This window comes from Gorilla gorilla, chromosome 6, assembly GCF_029281585.2.
Source record: "Gorilla gorilla gorilla isolate KB3781 chromosome 6, NHGRI_mGorGor1-v2.1_pri, whole genome shotgun sequence".
Classification (NCBI taxonomy): domain Eukaryota; kingdom Metazoa; phylum Chordata; class Mammalia; order Primates; family Hominidae; genus Gorilla; species Gorilla gorilla.
The window spans coordinates 30,225,088-30,249,161 of NC_073230.2; the positions used below are offsets into that span (position 1 = coordinate 30,225,088).

The following is a 24,074-nucleotide window of genomic DNA, read 5'->3' on the forward strand; positions in this document are numbered from 1 at the left end:
AAGACACACACACACATACACATACACACACACACACACACACACACACGCACACACACTCAAAGGAGATGACAATAAGGAGCTCCTTGTAGCAGATGTTCCCTAGTAACTCCAGATACTGTGATGTCTAGTAGCCAATTTTAATTTATCTTCCCCCTTACTCACAGAACTTCCATAAGCTTTGTTCACTAGCACAAAGCAAATATCTGTCAGCCAGGTGCTAACCCAACTCTGAAAAATAAAGGGATGTTGATGTCAGGTTTGGAGGTAAAATTGATGAGGGATGGTTAAAATCACAAAAAGATTCAAAGACCTCAAAAAGTGGTCAAGGATAAGCCAAAGGTAAGAGTTCAAGGTGAGAAGGGACAGGCAACAACCAGAAAGTGTGAAATTCTCGTAGTCAGCTTCAGATGGAGACGCTGACTGCTCTATGTGGATGCTAGAGGCTTGAGAACACTTAAGTTACACTATGAATACGACCCAAAAATTTGCAATTGAGAAAGCCAATAGGGAGGCAGCAGTACAGACTCCATTTATGATAACAACTGCAGAGTTTCTGGTGGTTTAAGGATGGGAAGAAAGAGATAAACCAAAGTCCAAATATGTCCATGTGCTGTAACAAGATTAATAATAATGATAACAATGATATAGCTGTTACTGAGAACTGACTGTGTGCCACGCCCAGTTCAATGTATGTTATTTCAGAGGCACATGTATTAATGAAAGGAGCAGAGAGGCTAAGCAACTTGTGCAAAGTCACAAAGTTTGAAAATTCCATAGCAGACTGCTAGTTATCCTTTCAGCTTTATTCTTCACCACCTCTATGGTAATAATAGATATGTGGCTGCCCATCTAGAGGCTGCATTTCTCATCCTCCTTTGCAATTAGGTGTGGCTGTGCTAAAAAGAGAACATAGAAGACTTAACATTGCAATCCTTAGGAAGACCTGCTTATAAGCTTGGCCCTTGCCTTGTGTCTGGGAATTTGAATAATAAACGGTTCCCTATGTCAAAATAAAACTTTCCCCAAATGATAAAAGCACCTAAATGATTTGTACAAACAATATGGTCTATACTAACCACCTGCATTGCTCCTGGGAATCTGAAATTTTAAAACATGCAAAGTAGAGGGTGTCCCAATAAAAGTCCTGGGCACTGAGTTGCTAATAACTTCCCTGGTGGACACATGTTTTCACAACCCATTGCTGGAGGATTTAAGTGCATCCTGTGTCATTGCACTGGAAGAGGACTCTTGGATGCCTGTGCCTGGTTTCCGCCTGAATTCACCCACGTGTGTTTTTGCTGAGTTTCTTTTTTATCCTTTTGCTGCAATAAATCATAGCTATGAGTATAACTCTATGCTGAGTCATGTGAGCCCTCCCAGTAAATCCCCAATTCTGAGGGTCTTGGGAACCCCTTACACAGTGCCTAAGTTTTCACCAGTGAAATGTGAGTGGAAGTGATGCAAATTTGCTTTCACTGGCCTAAACAGAAATTGCTTGCCCTCCATTATGTGTCTTTTATGTTCCTGTAGATTAGAACATGATTGAAGCAGCAAATCAGCTACAATCACATGGAAGAAAGCAACACCCATAGTTGCAATGTCCACATGGCACACAGTAGCTTCATGTATTATTTAATTTAAAATTTAAATTAGTTAAAATTAAATAAAGTTTAAAATTAAGAACCCCAATTTCACATGTGGCTAGGGGCTATCATATTGAACAGTGAAGATACAATACACTTCCATCACTGCAGAAATATCTATTGGATGGCCCTGCCCTAGAGGCTAGTGGAGCAAAAAGATGAATGGAACCTTGGTCACTAAATGATCTCATGGAACTGAATAGACTTACCAGCCTAGAACACTAACAATCACTGGACTGTTAGATGATAAATATATTTATATCTTATTTAAACAACTGTATTTGAGGATATCTTTGTTACAGCACCTTAGCCTATATTTTAACTAACACAGCTTATAATTTATTCTTAATAAGAAACATGCAGAAAGTACAATAATCATGTAGGACAGGAGCAGACAGCATGTCTGAGCACAGCTTCCCTTTATGCCTAGGTCTTTTTAATCAGGGCACAAGCCTATCGGTAACAGTATCTACATGACATAAGGTCTCCCAGAATCTGAAAAGCTCAATTCTTGCTCCAACACTGCCCCTCTTATACTAAGAGCTTGCATCATTATTCAGGAAGAACTTTAAACAATCTATATGCTTCCTTTTGATTGAGGTATTTAATGCCACAAATATCCCTTTCATTACTGCTTTAGCTTTGTCCCGCAAATTTTGTATGCTGCATTTTCATTTAGTTTGATGCTTTTTTGTTATTCTCTTAAGACTTCCCCTTGGACACATGTATTAGACATGTGCTGCTTATACTTTCTCAGTGTTTGAAGATTTTTAAATTTTCTTTCTGATATTCATTTCTAGTTTGATTCCATTGTGGTCAGACAGCATAATCTATACATGATTTCAATATTTTTAACTTCATTGACATTTGTTTTATGACCCAGGATATGGTCGATATTGGTGTATATTCCAAGGGTACTTGAAAAAAACATGTATTCTACTATTGTTAAATGAAGTGTTTTATTGTCAATTAGATCCTGTTGGTTGATTGTCATGTTGAGTTCTCTACATCTTTGATGCTGTTTCTCTCTAGTTGTTCTATCAACAGCTAGTTCTAGTTGAGAGAGGAGTGTTGAAGTCACCAACGAGAACTGTGGATTTATCCATAACTCTTTTTCTTTCTATCCGTTTTTGCTTCATATATTTTGCAGTTCTGTTGTTTGGTGAACACACACTAGGGATTGCTATGTTTTCTTGGTGAATTGACCCTTTTATCATTGTGTAATGTCCTCTGTTTTTGATACGTTTCTTTTATCTAAACTCTACTGTATCTGATAATAACAGAGCCACATCTGCTTTCTTTTGATTAAAGTTTGCATGGTGTGTATTTTCCATCCTTTATTTTTAACCTACATGTATAATTTGAACTACTTGAAGTGAATTTCTTATACGACATATAATTGAGTCATTTTTTTAAGTCCACTATGCTAATTTGTCTTTTAATTGGTATGTTTAAACTATTTACGTTTAATGTAATTCCTGATCTGTTAAGGCTTAAATATGCCATTTTATTTTTTACTTTATCTTTGATCTTTGTATTTCTGTTTCTCTGCTTTTATTTTTCTGCCTTCTAGTAGATTTCTCAAACATTTTTTAAATGCCATTTTGATATGCCTATAGTGCTTTTGAGTGATTTTCTTTGTAGATCTCTTTTAGTGGTTTCTGTAAGTATTACATTACAGATATTTAATTTATCTGAGTCCACTGGTGTCAACATTTTACCAGTTAGAATGAAGTATAGAGAACTTATGTCTCTTTATATCACTTTACTCCCTTCTTTTTAGAATATAATTGTCTTATTTCCTCTCCATGCACTGAGAGCCACATTAGACAGTTAGACTTTTTGCTTCAATAATCAAACATAATTTAACAACTCAAGAAAAGGAAAGTCTTGTTTTTACTGATTGTTTTACTCATCCCATGGTCTTTCTTCCTTCCTACTGTTCCAAGACTTTTTATTTTACTATTTCTTTTTCGTCTAGAGAACTTCCTTTAGCCATTCTTTTAGAATAGGTCTGCTGGCAACAATTTTTTTTAGTTTTCCATCATCTGAGAATGTCTTTATTTCCCCTTCATTCTTGAAGGATATTTTCACTGGACATAGAATTCTGGGTTGACAGTTCTTTTCTCTCAGCACTTGAAGAGTGTTATGTCATTCCCTCTGGCCTCCATGGTTTCTGATGAGAAATCTGCTTGTCATTCAAACTTTTTTTTTTCTATGGGTAATAGGTAATGTGTTATTTTTCTCTAGCTGCTTTTAAGAATTTTTCTTTGTCTTTAGTCTTCGGGTAGAAAAAATAGTCTAGATTCTCTACTTGCCCTGTTGACACCCAGGGTGAGAGGGGCCTCTAGTCACTACTAGGCAGGGGTGGGAATTCAGATTCCCCACTGGGCCTCCACTGATACCACCTTGCCTGGAAAGCAGTGCCTGCTTCCCATCTGGATGCATCTGATACAGCTGGGGAGGTGGTAGGTGGTGGCCTTGTTGCTGCTGAGTGTTGGTGAAGGTACTGACTCTCCACTAGGCCTTAACTGACATCCTACTGGGGAGGGGAAAGACCACCTCCTTAAGGATGGAGGGAATGGAAGCCCAGGTTCTCCACATGGTCTCTCCTAGCACCACAGTGGAAAAGAAGGAAGGGGACTCATTGCTTCCTGGCAGAGGTAAAAGTCCCAGCTCTTCACTAAGCATTCCCTGACACTACCCCAGTGGGGTGTTGGATGCCTCCTTATAGCCTCATGGGGGTGGAAGGCTGGGCTTCTCACTTGGCCTCCCATGTGGGGGGAAGTAGTGGGGCCATAGTTTTTTCTGTATATTTGGCTGGAGTCTGGTGGTTATTATCTCAAAGTTTTCTATTTTTCTAGGCCATCCCTTCTCTGGTCCTTTGGCTAAAGAAATCAAGCTTTTCTTAGGACATTTTATTTGTTTGCATCCATTGACGTTTCTGGATTCTCCAGAAACTATTTGGATACTGTCACCTCTAGTATCAAGTCTGAAATATATGAAACAAAAAGAAAAGCCTGGGAACTCACCACTGTGTCATTCCACAGGTTCTGAGGTCTCCAGCTGGTGTGCCTCTTCACTTTTCAGTATTTTTAGGTTTATTTATTATGTCCAGGATTGTAGTTGTTCTTAGTGGGAGAAATAGGGGGATATGTGAATATTCCATCTTCCTGGAAGAAGACATGCTTCCTTTTAAGACAATGTGTACTAAATCAGGTACTCTCAATTTTTAACCCTAGATCAGATTTGCAAGGCCACATTCTCATCACAGGGAGTACCTGCCAATGATCCATCTCTCACCACCACTGGCTTTCCATTTCCCCACAGGGACAGATGGAAATAATATTCATAAAGGAAAAACAGAACATCAAACTAAAATTAAGAATCCATGGCTGGGCACCATGGCTCACGCCTGTAATCCCAGCACTTTGGGAGGCTGAGGTGGGTGGATCACGAGGTCAGAAGATCAAGACCATCCTGGATAATACAGTGAAACCCTGTCTTTACTAAAAATACAAAAAATTAGCGGGGTGTGGTGGCAGGCGCCTGTAATCCCAGCTACTTGGGAGGCTGAGGCAGGGGAATTGCTTGAACCCAGGAGGGGGAGGTTGCAGTGAGCCGAGATTGCACCACTGCGCCACTGTACTCCAGCCTGGGTGACAGAGTGAGGCTCCGTCTCAAAAAAAAAAAAAAAAAAAAAAGAATCCACAAGTCACAATAGATACCTATCATATATTTCAAGTTCCATTATAATTTTCTGTGGGTAATATTTTCATACATTAACCTTTCTCCCATTTAGAAAAAAACGAAGTGCAGCTTACTGCCAGCTCTCATTTGGTTTTACATAAACACATTCTTTGAGGCTGAAGCAAATCTGACTAATTTTCAATGTGAAAATGAAACATAAATACTGTTCTTGGATTTATTTCTAAACAGAACTAACATCAGAATCATCTCAATCATGAGAATCATCTATTTCCAAAAAATTGGATTCATCGAATGAACCTTTGGCCAACAACTGTTCGAGAACGATGTTAATATCATGCGTGGGAATGCTACGTTTTCTAGTATTTGACATTTACAGCAATCGAGAATTACTGTATTTTGTAAATGGAAATACCACTACTAAAAAGAGAGAGCTATAAATAGAATGATGTCTTTTGTTTCCAAAGTCAATGTACTAGAGTGATGCAAAAATAATAATAAAAGCGAGATATTTAGTGACAAAGATATTTCAGGGTAAACACTGCAGCCTCAAGTGCCACTGGTGAGTATTCTCAGGGCAAATGGTTAAACAGATATTCTTTTCATTTCTAGTCATTTCTTTTTTGCCCTATGATTCTTCCTCCATTCAAACCATACTCTAAGTCATCTACTGCCTACAGGGAGAGATGCTTCCACAGAACAGCAGATTGTTTTCTCAGTTATAACAGCCTAATATTGTGAGTATATGGCAAAACATATATATTATCAAACGATTGGAGAGAAAGCATAATTATATAAAATTCAAATTTTGCTATCCTAGAGGAAATACAGATTATCTTAGCTGTGGGAGATAGGGAGTCATAAGACAGAAAAACAGGAGTGTTACTTGTTGATAAATATCTCTCAGAATGGCAGCCACGTGTTTTGTGTGTGTCTGAGGATCCAAGTAAGAACAGCCTGGAGAGGTCTTAGAACAGGACAAGGCAGACACAACAGCCAGCCACGTTGTGTCTGATGAGTGGAAGCCTGATTTACATTCCATTGCTTGGGAACAAATGACAACCATGTAAGGACATTTCCCAAGTGGGCTTGTTCTCACCCCCACCCTGGGAAATTTCAGCATTCCTGGGAATGATGCTCATTCCTGAAGGTGTGAGGGCCATGCCGGAAGCTAGAGTGTGAATTGACATGGGAAACCCCATTAAGCTTCTATGAAACAGGGGCTTAATATACAAATCATATTCCATTTTAAAAATATATGTCTTACATACCTGTGTTGAAAGTGTAAGATTCATGCCCACTACAGAAATAATGAAGTAAATGTTGGCAAGTGACCAGAATTATTCAAATAAGGGATCTTGGTGTTTCAGTAGACTTGGTAGACTAAGTATATATTGAGAAATAAATTCATTGAATTTTTGTTTAACATATCCACAAACATTCAAATTCTTAATGAGGTTCTATTCCAGTGCCATAATAATTAACTACGAAATGCCATAATGACTAAGAGGTATAATAGGTAGTTCTATACACAGTAGATAATTCAGCCTTTAGAGGTCTCTACCCTTTGAAAAAGAGCCACAAGGAAAATGAAAATTGAGTGATTCATAGAGTCAAATATTGTTTGGAAAAACAAAAGCAGTATATGGACAGGAAGAATCATTATCAGTAAAATGGCCATACTGCCCAAAGCAATTTATAGATTCAGAACTACTCCTATCAAACTACCAATGACATTCTTCACAGAATTAGAAAAATCTGTTTTAAAATTCATATAGAACCAAAAAAGAGCCAAAGCAATCCTAAGCAGAAAGAACAAAGCTGGAGCCATCACATACTCAACTTCAAACTACACTACAGGGCTACAGTAACCAAAACAACATGGTACTGGTACACATAGACCAATGGAACAGAATGGACAGTCCAGAAATAATGCTGCACCATCTACAACTATCTGATCTTTGACAAAGTTGACAAAAACAAGCAATAGGGAAAGGACTCCCTATTCAATGAATGGAGCTGGGATAACTGGCTAGCCTTATGCTGCAGATTGAAACTGGACCTCTACCTTATGCCATATACAAAAATCAACTCAAGATGGATTGAAGACTTGAATGTAAAACTTAAAACTATAAAAACTCTGGAAGGTAACCTAGGAAATACTATTAGGACTTAGGACGTGGCAAAGATTTCATGATGAAGACACCAAAAGCAACTGCAACAAAAACAAAAATTTACAAATGAGATCTAATTAAACTAAAGAGCTTCTATACAGTAAAAGAAACTATCAGCAGATAAACAACCTACATAATGGGATAAAATATTTTTAAAGTATGAATCCATCAAAGGTCTAATATCCAGCATCTTAAGTAACTTCAACAAACTTACAAGCAAAACACAAACAACTCCATTTAAAAAGTGGGCAAAGGACATGAACAGACACTTTTCAAAAGAAGACATATAAGCAGCCAGCAAGCAAATGAAAAAATGCTCAACACCACTAATTACCAGAGAAATGCAAGTCAACACCACAATGAGATACCATCTCACACCAGTCAGAATAGCTATTATTAAAAAGTCAACAAAATAACAGATGCTGGTGAAGTCGCAGAGAAAAGAGAATGCTTATGTACTGGTGGGAGTGTAAATTAGTTCAGCCATTGTGGAAAGCTGTGTGGCAATTTGTCAAAGAACTTAAGACAGAATTGCCATTTGACCCAGCAATCTCATTTTTGGATATATACCCAAAGGATAAATCATTCTACCATAAAGACACATGCACATGTATGTGCATTGCAGCATTCCCAATAGCAAAGACATGGAATCAACCTAAATGCCCATCAATGGCAGACTGGATTAAAGAAAATATGGTACATATACACCATGGAATACTATGCAGCCACAAAAAAAAAGGCGAGATCATGTCCTTTGCAGCAACATAGATGGAGCTGGAGATTCTGATGATCCCAAAGGTAGAGATAAAGGGAATACTACAAAACCCAAAATCAAGCTCAATTAAATTAGATCAATAACCATAGCCTCTGTTGTTTCCAGAAAGGCTTCTTCTATGCTCTCCCTCCTTCCAACTCCTCATAGCCTCTCTTTCCTCCAGGTCTCCAGTGTTGACTCCTCTCTGGGGCCAAAGCAAACCTGTAAAATGCGAGCTAACCTGGAGTTCAGCTTCCTCAAAGGCTGTTCCTGGGGGCTTCTGGATAAATATGGTGGGTAATGATATTTTACTCCACTGCCCTCCTCAAATTTTTCTGAAAACAATAAGGATGAAAACTTGAGGGAAAAAAGAAACACAACAACATCATCAGTGAAATGGGAACCAATCACAGCACCATTCCACAAGTACACAGCCCAGAACCTGGGGAGTCTGGTCAGAAGTGTGGGAGGAACAAAGCTCCCGCACAATGCAGGAATTGTCTGTGTTCTGAGGGCTACCCGGGGATCTTTAGAGCATCTAGTCCTGAGGGCAGGAATGGGCCCCAGAAGCGAGGTGCATGGTCTGTTCAGACATAACACATGTTCCTTTAATGAAAATGGATTCAAATACAGTTGGTCATTAGACAATACCAGTATAATGGGGAAATTGTGTAGGCTCCTAGGTGACCTTTTCCAGTCAGTTTGATGCTACCAGGGGCAAAATTTCTACAATTAAAAAGAAAATCTTAACAATATATGAAATCCTGAAGGGGGCAAAAAGAGGCTGAAAATCCTTTACTACAAGTATTGGCTGGTTTAGTGACTTCAAGAAGCCCTACATTTTCTACAACCGTAACCATTTCAGGGAAGTGAAAGTACAGATGAAAAACTGCAAAGGCATTTCCCCCATATTGAAAAAAATAAATGAAGAAACACTTAACACCTGGATCAGGTCACGCTTTCAATTTTATACCAATCTTTGTTAAAAGCAAATGCCCTCAAGGACCTACACCTCAGTTTAAGGCTGCAAAAGACCTACTGAATGATGCTGGACACAAATACGTGTGGAGATTTAACTGTGCTATTGGGGTTTGTTTTAAATAGACTTATTTTTTAGAGCAGTTTAGGTTCACAGCAAAATTGAGCAGAATGTACATCCTCTGGCCCCACATATGCACAACCTCCTCTATTATCAATGTCCCCCACCACAGTGGTAAATTTGTTACAGCTGATGAAACTACATTGATATGTCATTATCACCTATAGTCTATAGTTTACACTAGGGTTCACTCTTGGTGGCATACAATCTATGGGTTTGGACAAATGTATAATGACATGTCTCCACCCTTATAATATCGTACAGAGTCGTTTCGCTGCCCTAGAAATCCTGTGGTCTGCCTATTGATCCTTCCCTCCCCCTAACTCCTGACAACCACTAATCTTTTACGCCCTATAGTTTTGCCTTCTCCAGAATGTCACTTAGTTGGAATCATAGAGCATGTAGCCTCTTCAGATTGGCTTCTTTCACTTAATAATATGCATTTGAGTTTTTTCCATGTCTTTTCACAGCTTGATAGCTCCTTTCTTTTTAGCACTGAATAATATTCCATTGTCTGGATACACTGTAGTTTATCTATTCATCTACTGAAGGTCAATTTCAAATTTTGGCAATTATTAATAAAGTTGATTATAAACATTCGTGTGCAGGTTTTGGTGTGGATATAAGTTTTCAGCTCCTTTGAGTAAACACCAAAGAGCACAATTGCTGAATCATATGGTAAAAGTATGTTTAGTTTTGTTAGAAATCACCAACTGTCCTCCAAAGTGACTGTACCATTTTGCATTTCCACCAACAATGAAGGAGAGTTCTTGTTGCTTCACATCCTTGTCAGCATTCGGTGTTGTCAGTGTTCTGGGTTTTGCCCATTCTAACAGTGTAGTGGTATCTTATTGTTGTTTTAGTTTGCATTTCCCTGATGACATATGCTGTGAAACATCTTTTCATGTTTATTTGCCATCTGTATATCTTCTTTGGTGAGGTATTTGTTAAGGTCTTTGGCCCATTTTTAAACTGGGTTGTTTGTTTCCTTATTGTTAAGTTTTAAGAGTTCTTTGTATATTTTGGATAAAGTCCTTTATCTAATATGTCTTTTGCAAATATTTTCTCCCAGTCTGTAGTTTTTCTTTTCATTCTCTTGACATTGTCCTTAACAGAGCAGAAGTTTTTAATTTTGATGAAATCTGGCCTATCAATTCTTTCTTTCATGGATTGTGCCTTTGATGTTTTATCTAAAATGTCATCACCAAACCCAAAGTCATTTAGATTCAAAAATATTATCAATATTCTCAGAGATATAAGAGAAGTCATTGTAGCCATAAAACAAGAACAGAAGGCTATTAAAAAGGGAATATTTCAAGAACAAAAAGCAAGTTAAACATTAAAAAATTTTAAAGGTGACAGGTCCAGATAGTGCAACATCTAAAAGTAACAACAAACCAGAATTAAAGACAGATAGAACAGAGAAAACAGAAAGATGGAAATCAACAAAACAATTCCAGAAACTTTTCCAGGATAGAAATATACAAGTTTCCAGAGTGAAATGGCTATTGAATGCACGGCACAATTAATAAAAAGACTCCCCACACCAAGCATATTCTTTTAAAATCTCAGAACTCTGGGGACAAATAGACAATTCTGCATGCTTCAAAGAGGAAAAAACAGGTCACATAGAAAGAAAAAAACAGGAATCAAATGGCCTTAGACTTCTCAAAACAGCATTAAAAGCAAGAATACTGGAAGAATGAGAAACAATGCAGCAGACAGTGATTTCTTAAATATAATACCAAAGATATAGGCAGCAAAAGAAAAAAACAGAAAAAGTGAACTTCATGAAAATTTAAACATTTTATGCATAAAAAGATACTACCAAGAAAGAAAAATGGCAACCTATGGAATAGGAGGAAATATTTGCAAATTATATATCTGATAAAAGATTCATACCCAGAATACATAGAGAACCCCTGAAACTCAATAACAAAAAACAAGCTGATTCAAAAATGGGCAAAGGATTTGAACAGACATTTCTCCAAAGAAGATATACGAATGGCTAGTAAGTACATGAAAAGGTGCTCAACATAACCAATCACTAGGGAAATGCAAATCAAAATTACAATGAGATTCCACCCAACGCCCATTAGAATGGCTACTATTAAATAAAAAATAAAAACAGTCCAGTCATGTGGCTCATGCCTGAAATCCCAGCATGATCCCTGCCTTTGGGAGGCCAAGGCAGGTGGATCACTTGAGGTCAGGAGTGCGAGATCAGCCTGGCCAACATGGTGAAACCCCATCTCTACTAAAAATACAAAAATTAGCAGGGCATGGTGGCGTATGCCTGTAGTGCCAGCTACTGCAGAGGCTGAGGCATGAGAATCACTTGAACCCAGGAGGCGGAGGTTGCAGTGAGCTAAGATGGTGCCACTGCACTCCATCCTGGGCAAGAGAAAGAGACTTCATCTCAAGAACAAAAAACAAACAAACAAACAAACAAAAACAAGTGTTGGTGAAGACGTAGAGAAATTGGAACCCCCGTGCGCTATTGGCAAGATTGTAAAATGGTACAGCTGCTGTGGAAGACAGTGTGGTAGTTCTTCAAAAACTAAAAGTAGAATTACCTTGATCCAGCAATTTCACTTCACAGTATATAGTCAAAAATATGTAATATGGTTTGGCCCTGTGTCCCCACCCAAATCTCATCTGGAATTGTAATCCCCTTGAGGGAGGGACCTGGTGGGAGGTGACTGGATCATGGGGGCGGTTTCCCATGATCACGCCTTTCTCATGATAGTGAGTTCTCACAAGATCTGATGGTTTTAAAAGTGACAGTTTTTCCTGAGCTCCCTCTCTCTCTCTCCTGCTGCCATGTAAGACATACTTTGCCTCCCTTTCACCTTCTGCCATAACTGTAAGTTTCCTGAGGCCTTCCCAGCCATGTGGAACTGTGAGTCAACTAAACCTCTTTTATTTATAAATTACCCGGTCTTAGGTAGTATATTTACAGCATGTGAAAACAGAACAATACAGGATGAAAAACAAGATTATAAAAAAGACAAGAAATAATAAATGCTAGCAAGGGTGTGTAGAAGAGGAAACCCTAGTACTCTGGTGGAAATGTAGACTGGTGTAGCCATTATGGAAAACAGTATGGAGAGTCCTTAAAAATTAAAAATAGAGCTACCATATGGCCCAGCAATCCCTCTTCTGGGTATATACCCAAAGGAGGTGAAGTCACCACCTCCTGAAGATATCTGCACTCCCACGTTCATTGCAGCACTATTCACGATAGCCAAGATATGGAATCAAACTTAGTGTTCATCAATGAATGAATGAGTAAAGAAAATGTGAGAGTTATATAGATATATTTACAATGGGATATTATTCAGCCTTAAAACATGAGATCCTGTCATCTGCCACAATAGGAGGTGGACCTAGAGGACATTAGGCTAAGCAAAATAAGCCAGACACAGAAAGAAAAATATTGCTTCATCTCACCTATGTGTAGAATCTTAAATTTTTTTAAAAAAACGGTCAAACATATAAAGAAAGAGAATAAAATAGAAAATAGTAGCTACCGGGGCAGGGGGTGCGTGGGGAATGGGGAACTGTAAGTCAAAGGCTACAAAGTGGCAATCACAGATGAAGAAGTGTGGAGATCTAATGTACAACATGAGGACTCTAATAAAATCGTATTAGCAATTTTTGTCAAATAAGTAGACTTTAGCTGCTCTTGCTCCAGAAAAGTAACTGTGTGACATTAGATATGTTAATTTGCATCTCTATAATAACCATTTTACTATCTATATGTATCCCATAACATCAAGCTGTCAACCTCAAATATACACAATAAAATTTACTTGAAAGAAAGAAAACTTTATCACAAAAAAAAAAAAGAATTGAAACAGCGTCTTTGAGGAGGTGGAGAAGTGGTTGCAATTTTATTTTTTAAATAGTTTAATATTATTTTCATTGACAAATCATAATTGTATTATATTTATGGAGTATAATGTGATGTTTTGACATATATATACAATGGGAATGATTACATCAAGCTAATTAACACATCCATCACCTCATTTACTTAACATTTTTTGTGGTGATACAATTGAAACTTACTCTTTTAGTTATTTTGAAATATACGTTATTATTGACTACAGTCACCCTGCTGTGCAATAGATCTCAAAACTTATTCTTTCTGTGCAGCCAAAACTTTGTACTTTTTGACAAAACTCCCCATTCCATTGCTCCCCAGTGCTCTCCCAAGCCTCTGGTAATCATCATTTCTACTCTCTACATCTATGAATTCAACTTTTTTAGATTTCACATATAAGTGAGATCATGTGGTATTTGTCTTTCTGTGTGTGGAGATATCCCTCCAACATATTGATTTCAATTCCTTTGAATATATCCCAGAACTGGGATTGTTAGATCATATGGCAGTTCTGTTTTTAGTTTTTTAAGGATGAAAACAGAGTCTTGAACATTTGTACACACATGTTCATAGTAGCATTATTCACAATAGCTAAAACATGGAAGCAACCCAAGTGTCCACTGAGGGATGAATAGGCAAAATGCAGCATATACATACAATGGAATATTATTATTCATCCTTAAAAGGAAGGAAATTCTGACCTATGCTATAACATGGATGAAACTTGATGACATTATGCTAAGTGAAATAAGCCAAATGTTGACAAATAAGCAAAAAAAAAAAAAACCAAATATTATATGATTGCAATTCTTTTTTTTTTTTTTGAGATGTAGTGTCTCTCTCTTGCCCAGGCTGGAGTGCAGTGGTATGATCTTGGCTCACTGCAACCTCCACCTCCTGAGTTCAAGCGTTTCTCCTGCCTCAGCCTACCAAGTAGCTGGGATTACAGGCACACACCACCACACCCTGCTAATTTTTGTATTTTTAGTAGAGATGGGGTTTCACCATATTGGCCAGGCTGGTCTCGAACTCCTGACCTCATGATCCGCCCGCCTCGGCCTCCCGAAGCGCTGGGATTACAGGTGTGAGCTACTGTGCCCAGCCTATGATTGCAATTCTATGAGGTAGAGTAGTGAAAATGATAGCAACAGAAAGTAGAACGGTGGGGATGGGAGCAGTGGCTCACACCTGTAACCCTGACACTTTGGGAGGCCAAGGCAGGAGCAGCATTGCTTAAGTCCAGGAGTTTGAGACCAGCCTGGGCAACATAGAGATTCCATCTCTACAAAAAATAAAAATAAAAATAAATTAGACAGGCATGGTGGCATGCACCTCTATTCCTAGGTACTTGAGAGGCTGAGGTGAGAGAATTGCTTGAGCCTGAGAGGTTGAGGCCACAGTGAGCCATGATCACACCACTGTACTCCTGCCTGGGTGACAGAGCAAGATCCCATCAGGAAGAAGAAAAGGAAAGGAAAGGAGAGGAAAGGAAAGGAAAATGGAAAGGAAAAAGAAAAGGAAAAGTAGAATGATGATTGCCAGGGGATGGGGAGAAAAGGGAATGAGGGGTTGTTGTTTAATGTGTACAGAGTTTCAGTTTTACAAGATGAAAAGAGTTATGGAGATGGACAGTGGTGATAGTTGCACATTATGAATGTAGGTAACCCCACACTGAACTATACACTTAAAATCATTAAGATACTAAATTTATGTGATATGTATTTTATCACAATAAAAAAATTGCGGAAATTTTTTGAAGGAATGGAGCAATGGCATGTCAACAGTTCTCAATTCATCCAAGCAATTAATCAAGTGTGAAGACAGAATGAACACATTTTTAGATATTCCAGGACTCCAAAAATGTACATCTCATGCATTCTTTTGGAAGTAAGTACTGCATATGGGCTTCACCAGAACAAGAAAATAAGCCAAGGAAAAGGAAGACATGGAGTAGAGGAAAGAGGAGAGAATTGAAGGTAATCTCGAGGTGGAACGATGAGAGGGGTTTCTGGGTAATACCAGTGTATCAGGTTTAGAGGACAACAGTCCAGACTGAAGCAGTGTGACCAAAAGGCAGCTGTGCTGGGGAGCTGTTATCCCTTGGACACCTACTGCCTTTGAAACAGAGGACAGAATGCCCGGATATGCCAGCTTATATTGTTATCTATATTCAGCCTAACTTGACCATAGGCTGGTTAACAGCACTCCTGCCTTCCTCTTCATGCCCTACAACCTAGAAAAACTGAAGATAAGTAGAATGTGCGCTTTCACCCAATATTTCTCAATAATTAGCATGCATCAAAATCACTGGAGGGCTTGTTTAAACACAGATTGTGGGGCCCCAATCTAAGAGGAAATCCCACCTTCTAGACAAGTGTCTTCAGTTACACAATGAAAATATTCCGAGACTTGATGAACCACTTAAACCAACTTGCTTGTTTTTATATATTTTATCTCTACTATGAATATTTTGTTTTCATTATATGAGTGGAATAGATTAATTCCACTTTATAATTTACGATAGTGCACAGCATTAGCTAGGTGAATAATCAGTTTTCGGATGTTAAGATGTATTGATATATTCACATGATTCACAAATTAACCATAACTAAATAATAAGTCGCAAGTCAACAGTTGGTACAGTGATCCTTAGTAATTCAGCATTTGAGCAGTTTAGATGTCTTGATCTAAGAAACACATTCTCCAAGCCCTGGAGTCTCCAGTCTTCACTGACCAGGGATTAAGAGACCTGTGTACATTAAAACCCCCACTCCACCCCCTCACACCAATTTAAATATTGGTCAAGCCCTTTTAAAAAACAGATGGCAAAATAAACTTCACTGGACATTTTTGCTCAAAGAAGACACACTTTTTCTTAATGTCGTGATAGTTGTTGACTAAATGATGACAATGGGAATGATTCCAAAGAGAAAAAGGTCAAAAGAGTTTGTACCTGTTTTTCTCAAAATATGATCCCTCAAATGCTGGGTTTGTTTGATTTTGTAGCTGTAAGTTATGGTCAAGTGCTAAACCCCCGGGTGTTATCTGTAGAAGCTAGGGAAGTAATGGAACCACCTAAACGCTGAAACCTAAGTGGTGTTTGAATTAAAAACACATAAGTTCAAAACCACAAATCATTATTTCCCTTATAACTGTGTTTAGTTATGATGGAAAAGGACAAAATTTGCATGTACAGCAATTTCCATATTAATCAAGTGTATGTATACATATTGAGTATGTGCAGTTTTCTATCTTTTTCCTATATGAGGTTGTTCTGATTATTTTTATTAAAATATAATTTTATGCCTATAATCTAATAAAATAAACGGGCTTTTATTTTGTATGTTTTCTTTTCATTTAATTTTTCTAGCAACTTATTTTTATTGTCTTTTGCAAAAGAATTAGTCTGTGATGGAGTGGAAATTACAAAAAAAAAAAGCTAACCACAGTAATTTGAGAAACACTGATCTAGCTCACTCAAGCATGGTATATATATATTAGGTTTAACCAGATGAAACTGCCAATAATCTACCATTTTGACTTTCAAATGGCAGATGTAATATATGGATGTTTATTTTACGATTAGTCTTTAAAGACCAATTTCAAATAGTGGATATAACAAAGCCTCTGTTCTGACATGTATACACTTTGATCCTAGATAAGCCCCTACACTCTTTTTTTTTTTTTTTTAAGTACAATGTCCATTTTATTTTTCTCCAGAGAATAGTCTGTCTTCAGTCTTTAAGAACTCAGCTCCTTACATGGGCTTTGGTGGGGGACGTGGGGCAGCACCCGCAGGTCTAAATCGGGGTGGGGGTGTTCGGTCCTTGCGGGCTTCACGAGATCGATTCCTGACTACTTTGCTGTGAATTACACAACTCACACAGTAATGTAGCTTCACACACAGCTTGGGAAGCACATAGGCATCGAAGACGCTCGCTTCAGATATGTCCCTGACTGCTGCGGCCTCCACTATGTTTCGAATGACGAATTTCTTAATGGCGTTGTCCTTGGGCACGCATCGGGCACAGTTAGTGCAGCGAATAGGCTGCACGTGGCCGCGGCCCTTTTTGGCACGACCGTTGTTCCTTCTTTTCTTTGTCATCTTGGAGGCATGGACCGGAGAGAGCGATAAGCCCCTACACTCTTATTCTGGACCTATTTACTCTTGTGTTACATACAACCATCTAAGGCTTGGTTTGGTTTCTCCAGGATTCAACAAAATTGGAAATGGGAACAAGAGTTGCTATAGGTAAACTCACTGGCAACAGCATGAAATATCAAGTGGAGGAGACAGAAAAACTACAAAAAGTTGAAAATAGCTATCTGTGGCTATTTAATGATGGGGCAAATACCTTGCTATTTCTCAATAGACCCTAGAAACATCACTGTACCCACTTATATTTAAAGTCCTGAGTAATCAATAAAACAACAATTTGTACTGGTTACATTGATGGGGGAGTATATAACACATTTCTGATTCAAAATGCCGAATACACAGTTTTCGAGTTTAAAGAAGTAAATCCTCAGTTCTCCAAAGAATTCATCCATCTGGACAATTTTACTCCCAAGTGAATCATTTCTACATGACAGCAGAACACAAAATTGATAGGATTCAGATATTATCATTAGACAGACTAAGCATTAAGACACACACACACACACACACACACACATGCACGCACATATACTTTCCCACAAAAATCCTTGGGTATAACATTAATCACAATCAGCAGTTTTCCTTCTATTCAAATTCAGCTTCCAGGAAGATCAAAGCTGTTAAACTAACAAGGCTCTGAATAATTGCCTCGCTAGGACCTAGTTAAACCTGATTGAGACAGTCAGACGTTAGCTGTCATGTGTCCATCCATTTGTATCCCCTTTAATATGTCCTTGATATGAGAAGACATGACGGTATAGTTTGATATAATTTAAAAGAATATTACAATGTGTTGGGGATATAAATTACACCCAAGCCCCCTGTAACCGTCCATACAATATCTTCCTTGGATGGCCAGTTGAGAGCAGCTCCTCTACCCATGTCCCAACTAGGTGTACAGATGCTATTGGCCTGGAGCCAGGCCATTCTGGATGCCACATAAGGAAGAATGGGATAGGTCAGGGGACAAGATTGGAGGGGTAGATTGCAGTTAGGTAACTGCTGTAAACTCAGGAAAGAGACCATAGTTGACTCAAATAACACAGGTTTAAACTGCAAAGTTCTGCTTACATGTGGATTTTTTCAACAAATGTATTAGAAAAGATTTTGGAGATTTACAATAATTTGAAAAAAACTCACAGACCCGCAGTTGAGAAATATTTTAAAAATTAAGAAAAAGGTATGTCTTGAAGACATAGAACATGTAGTTATCAGTCTATTTTACCATTTACTACCATAAAATATACACGAATCTACCATAAAAGGTTAAAATTAATCAAAACACATGCAAACACTTATTCACAGTCAAGACAAATGTAACCAAATATAAAGATGTAGTATTAAATCATAACTACATAAAATTAAGTGTAGTAATACTATACTATTGTAATAATTTTGTAGCCACCTCCTGCTGCTACTGCAGTGAGCTCAAGTGTCACAAGTATGTGCTTAACACCATGTAACACTAATTATCTCTGAGTGAACATTTCATCTTTCCAGTAAATTGTGTGTCACAGTAAAAAGTGACCTCTTCTGGTTCATCATGCTTAAGTGTAACACCATTAACCTTAATAACACCAGGGGACCCATACAAAGTGCCACTAGTAAGTAATGCTGGAAATGCTCTCAAAAAGCAGAAAAAAAGTCATAACGTTACAAGAAAAAGTTGAATTGCTTGATATGCACCACAGATTGAGATCTGCAACTCCAGCTGTCTGCCAATTCAAGATAAATAAATCCAGTGTAAGGACCATTGTAAAACAAGAAAAGGAAATTCGTGAAGCTGTCAAAGCAGCTATGCCAGTAGGTGCAAAAATTTTGCACTTTTTCCAAAACACCTTTCTGTCTCGTATTGAAAATGCATCTTTTACCAGACATAGTGGCTCACACCTGTAATCCCAGCACTTTAGGAGGCCAAGGCAGGCGAGACCATCCTGGCCAATATGGTGAAACCCCGTCTCTACTAAAAATACAAAAAATTAGCTGGGTGTGGTGGTGTGCACCTGTAGTCCCAGCTACTCAGGAGGCTGAGGCAGAAGAATTGCTTGAACCTGGGAGGCGGCAGTTGCAGTGAGCCTAGATGGCACCACTGCACTCCAGCCTGGCAACAGAGTGAGACTCTGTCTTTAAAATAAAGAAAATGCAGCTTTTATGCAGGGCAGGATTGCTATAAGAAAGGCACATCTATGGGCTCGAATATAATTAGAGAAAAAGTAAAGTCATTAAATAACAACTTAAAGGGAAAATGAAGGATATAAAACTGGAGAATTTAATGTCAGCAAAGGATGGTTTTATAATTTTAGAAAGAGGTTTTGCTTTAAAAATGTCAAGATAACAGGAGAAGCAACTTCTGCTGACCAAGAGGTGAGTTCCCTTATGCCATTAAGAAAATCATGGAGGAGGAAGGTTATCTGCCTGAACAGATTTTTAATGTAGATGAAAGTGCCCTGTTCTGGAAAAAAAAAAAAAGAAATGCCACAAAGGATATTTATTAGTAAAGAAAAGAAGTGAGCTCCAGGATTTAAGGCAGAAAGAGAGAAGGTAACTCTACCGTTTTGTGCAAATGCAGTCAGGTTTATGACCAGGATTGCTCTTAACTAAAAAGCTGCTAACCCCTGAGATTTGATGAGAAAATATAAATACCAACTATAAATATTTTGGTTATACAACAAAAAGGCCTGAACAACAACAACACTTTTTTCTGGATTTGTTCTATTGATGCTTTGTCTCTGAAGTCAGGAAGTACCTTGCCAATAAGGGGTTGCCTTTTAAAGTTCTTTTGATATTGGACAATGCCCCTGGCCACCCAGAACCCCAGGAGTTCAACATTGAAGGCCTTGAGATGGTCTACTTGCCCCCAAACACAAGGTCTCTAATTCAGCCACTAGATCAGGGGGTCATAAAGACCTTGAAGCTCATTACATAGTGCACTCTCTAGAAAGAATTGTCAACATTATGAAAGCGAACCTGATAGAACATTATGAAAGCCTGGAAGGACTACACCATTGAAGATGCCATCATTGTTATAGAAAAAGTCATGAAAGCCATCAAGCCCAAAACAATACACTCCTGCTGGAGAAAACCGTCCAGAGGTTGTACATGACGTCACAGGATTAACAACAGAGCCAATCAAGGAAATCATGAAAGAAACTGGATATGGCAAAAACAGTGGGGTGGAAGGGGTGGGTGATGAAGAGCTTCAAGATAGCAATCATGGAAATATTTAAGAGCAAATAGACACCACACTAGAGAAATTAACAGAAGATGGTTTGACGGAGACGAGTGCTTCTGAACCAGTGCCAGAGGATGAGGAAGATGTAGAAGCAGTGCCAGGAAACAAATTGACATTAGACAATCTGGCAGAAGGGTTCTGATTATTCAACACTACTTTGGACTACTTTTAAGACATGGACTCTGCTATGTTACAGGCACTAAAACAGAAGCAAACAGTGGAAGAAGGATCGGTACCATATAGAAACATTTTAAAATAAATGTAAAAGCACAAAAGTCGAACAGAAATTATGATGTATTTCCATAAAGTCACCCCGAGGGTGCCTGCCTCTCCTGCTCCCTCTACCTCTTCCGCCTCTGCCACCCCCAAGACAGCAAGACCAACCCCTCCATTTCCTCCTCAGCCTACTCAGCATGAAGACAATGAGGATGAGGCCTTTAGGGTGATCCACTTCCACTTAATAAATAGTAAGTATATCTTCTCTTCCTTATGATTTTCTTAATAATATTAATCTCTTCTCTAGCTTACTTTATTGTAAGAATACAGTATATAATATATATATAACATACAAAAGATGTGTTAATCTACTGTTTATGTTATTAGTAAGGCTTCTGATTAATAGTAGACTATAAGTAGTTAAGTTTGGGGGAAGTAAAAAGTTTTATGAGGGTTTTTAGACTGTGTGGGGGGATGGCACTCCTAGCCCTCACTTTGTTGAAGGGTCAACTCCATACTGTAATAGTCTAAACTAAGGAAGGGAATAAGAGTGTTCTCAGGAGATAAAACCACAGAGCTTGAGGATTGAATGAAAGAGAAAAGGAGCTAAGGACGACTCCCAAGTTTCTGGCTTAAGCACATGGAAAGACGGTGGAGGCATTCACTGACATTTTGAGAAAATAGATTTAGGGAGAAAATAAGTTTCATTTTTGACATGCTGTTTCTTCTTTTTTTTTTTTTTTTTTTTTTTTTTTGAGACAGAGTCTCGCTCTATTGTCCAGGCTGGAGTGCAGTGGCTCAATCACGGCTCACTGCAAGCTCCGCCTCCCGGGTTCACGCCATTCTCCTGCCTCAGCCTCCTGAATAGCTGGGACTACAGGCACCCGCCACCACACCTGGCTAATTTTTTGTATTTTTAGTAGAGATGGGGTTTCACTGTGTTAGCCAGGATGGTCTCGATCTCCTGACCTTGTGATCTGCCTGCCTCAGCCTCCCAAAGTGCTGGGATTACAGGCGTGAGCCACTGCACCCGGCCCTCTTTCTTAATTTGTGAGATACCAAAATTAAGATATCCAGAATGGATATTGTTTTCTTACTCAGAAAAGACATAAAAGTTTGAGGAGTATTTAGAATTTCAGTGTTTCACACCTCATTCCTAAGTTATTTTTATATGGTGGAAAGAGCTGATATATACATAGCCTATATTTTGGTACCAAATCTGCTACAAACTAGCTGTATGACTAGAGAGATCACTGAACCTTTCTCAGCTTCTGTTTCCATAAGGAGATAGAAAAACTTGCCCTCACTTATTCACAGGGTAGGTAATTCAACTATGAGCATTTTGAAAATGAAAGAGGGAAACCAATGTCTGGAGTTACTATTGTCTCTTTTAAATTAAAAAAAAAAAACTAAGCTATTTATTTTCTTTGCTTTCATGAGGATATCATTCCTAAAACAGAAGGAGGCAAGATTAGAAGAGTTTTGCACTTTTAAAACAGAGTTTTACACACACCAAAAGTTTTAAAGGAGCAATTTTACTACAACTATTTTTAGAGCTCAGTATCAATTTTAAGAAATTCAGCAACTGACAGGTTTTTAATGAAAAGAATAAACCCTCCTGAGTTCTCATTTTCTGAAAGCTTTTCACGTTTTAAGAATTAAACCACTCAGCACAGGTTTTTCTGTTACCATTTTGAAGATGTTGGAAGTATTAAACATAAAAGCTGTCACTGTTAAAGAAAATACTTTGTAACACAAAAAGAGATGATAGCATAAATGTTATGTTCATATGCTTTTAAATCAGAAGTTCTGATTTCTAATTCTGTCTCCATCAGTTAATAGCTATCTGAATGTAAACATTAAAATTAAACATTATTTAAATATTCTGACCCCCCCAGGTTCTTCTAATCTGTGAAATATAAATAATAATTCTATTATCCTCAGGGAGTGGTTAGAAGGATTAAATGAGACAGTATATTCAAAGCACTTAGCACTGTGCAAAAGAGTGTGAGAGTAATTAAATGGTCAAGAAATACATGTAAAGCTGATTGGCCTCCATAGTAATCAAATTAACAGAGTTTTTATTTTGTTGCTAATAACATTCAGTGATGGCAAGGTCAGAGAGAGAGGCATTCTATTCATAAGAGTAAATAGATAAAACTTTTCAGGAAAAAAATTTTGAAATATGCTGGTGAAAGCCTTAAAAATGTTTACACCAGGCCGGGCACGGTGGCTCACGCCTGTAATCCCAGCACTTTGGGAGGCCGAGGTGGGCGGATCACGAGGTCAGGAGATCCAGACCACGGTGAAACCCCATCTCTACTAAAAATACAAAAAATTAGCCGGGCGCAGTGGCGGGCGCCTGTAGTCCCAGCTACTCGGGAGGCTGAGGCAGGAGAATGGCGTGAACCCGGGAGGCGGAGCTTGCAGTGAGCCGAGATTGCACCACTGCACTCCAGCCTGGGCGACAGAGCGAGACTCCGTCTCAAAAAAAAAAAAAAAAAAAAAAAAAATGTTTACACCAGACGCAGTGGCTTGTACCTATAATCTCAGCTACTCAGGTGGCTGAGGCAGGAGGCTTGCTTGAGCCCAGGAGGTTAAGGTTACATGCACTCCTGTCTGGGTGACAGAGCCAGATCTTGTCTCTTAAAAAAAAAAAAGTTACATTCTTTGAGTCATTCCATTTTTAAGAATCACTTGTTAGAAAATAATCAGATATAGGCCAGGTGTGGTGACTCACTCCTGTAATCCCAGCTCTTTGGGAGGCCAAGGCAGTCGGATCACTTGAGGTCAGGAGTTCAAGACCAGCCTGAGGAACATGGCAAAACCCGTCTCTACTAAAAATATAAAAATTAGCCGGGTGTGGTGATGTGCATTTGTAATCCCTGTTATTCAGGAGGCTGAGGCGCAAGAATCACTTGAATCCAGGAGGCGGAGGTTGCAGTGGGCTGAGATTGCACCACCACACTCCAGCCTGGGTGACAGAGCAAGACTCTGTATCAAAAAAAAAAAAGAAAGAAAGAAAGAAAGAAAAGAATCAGATATAAAGATGCAGAATTACATGTAAAAATCAGAAACTACCTAAATGTTTAAGTCCAGAAAAATGGCTTAATAAATTATGGTACATCACCTTCTGAACTGATGCACTGAGATTCAGAGAAGGGCACGTCATCCCTGTGGTATCCTTACCAAAAATG

The 24,074-nt window shown here is 38.4% G+C and overlaps 1 protein-coding gene across 1 annotated transcript; it reads right to left on the reverse strand.

Annotated features, from left to right (window-relative positions):
* Window positions 1-16,975: 16,975 nt before the first annotated feature.
* On the reverse strand, window positions 16,976-17,391 carry LOC101152650 (small ribosomal subunit protein eS26-like). The gene has a single exon (XM_019030628.4). The coding sequence runs from the start codon at window positions 17,373-17,375 to the stop codon at window positions 17,028-17,030; it is 348 nt and encodes a 115-aa protein (XP_018886173.3). The 5' UTR covers window positions 17,376-17,391; the 3' UTR covers window positions 16,976-17,027.
* Window positions 17,392-24,074: the final 6,683 nt, after the last annotated feature.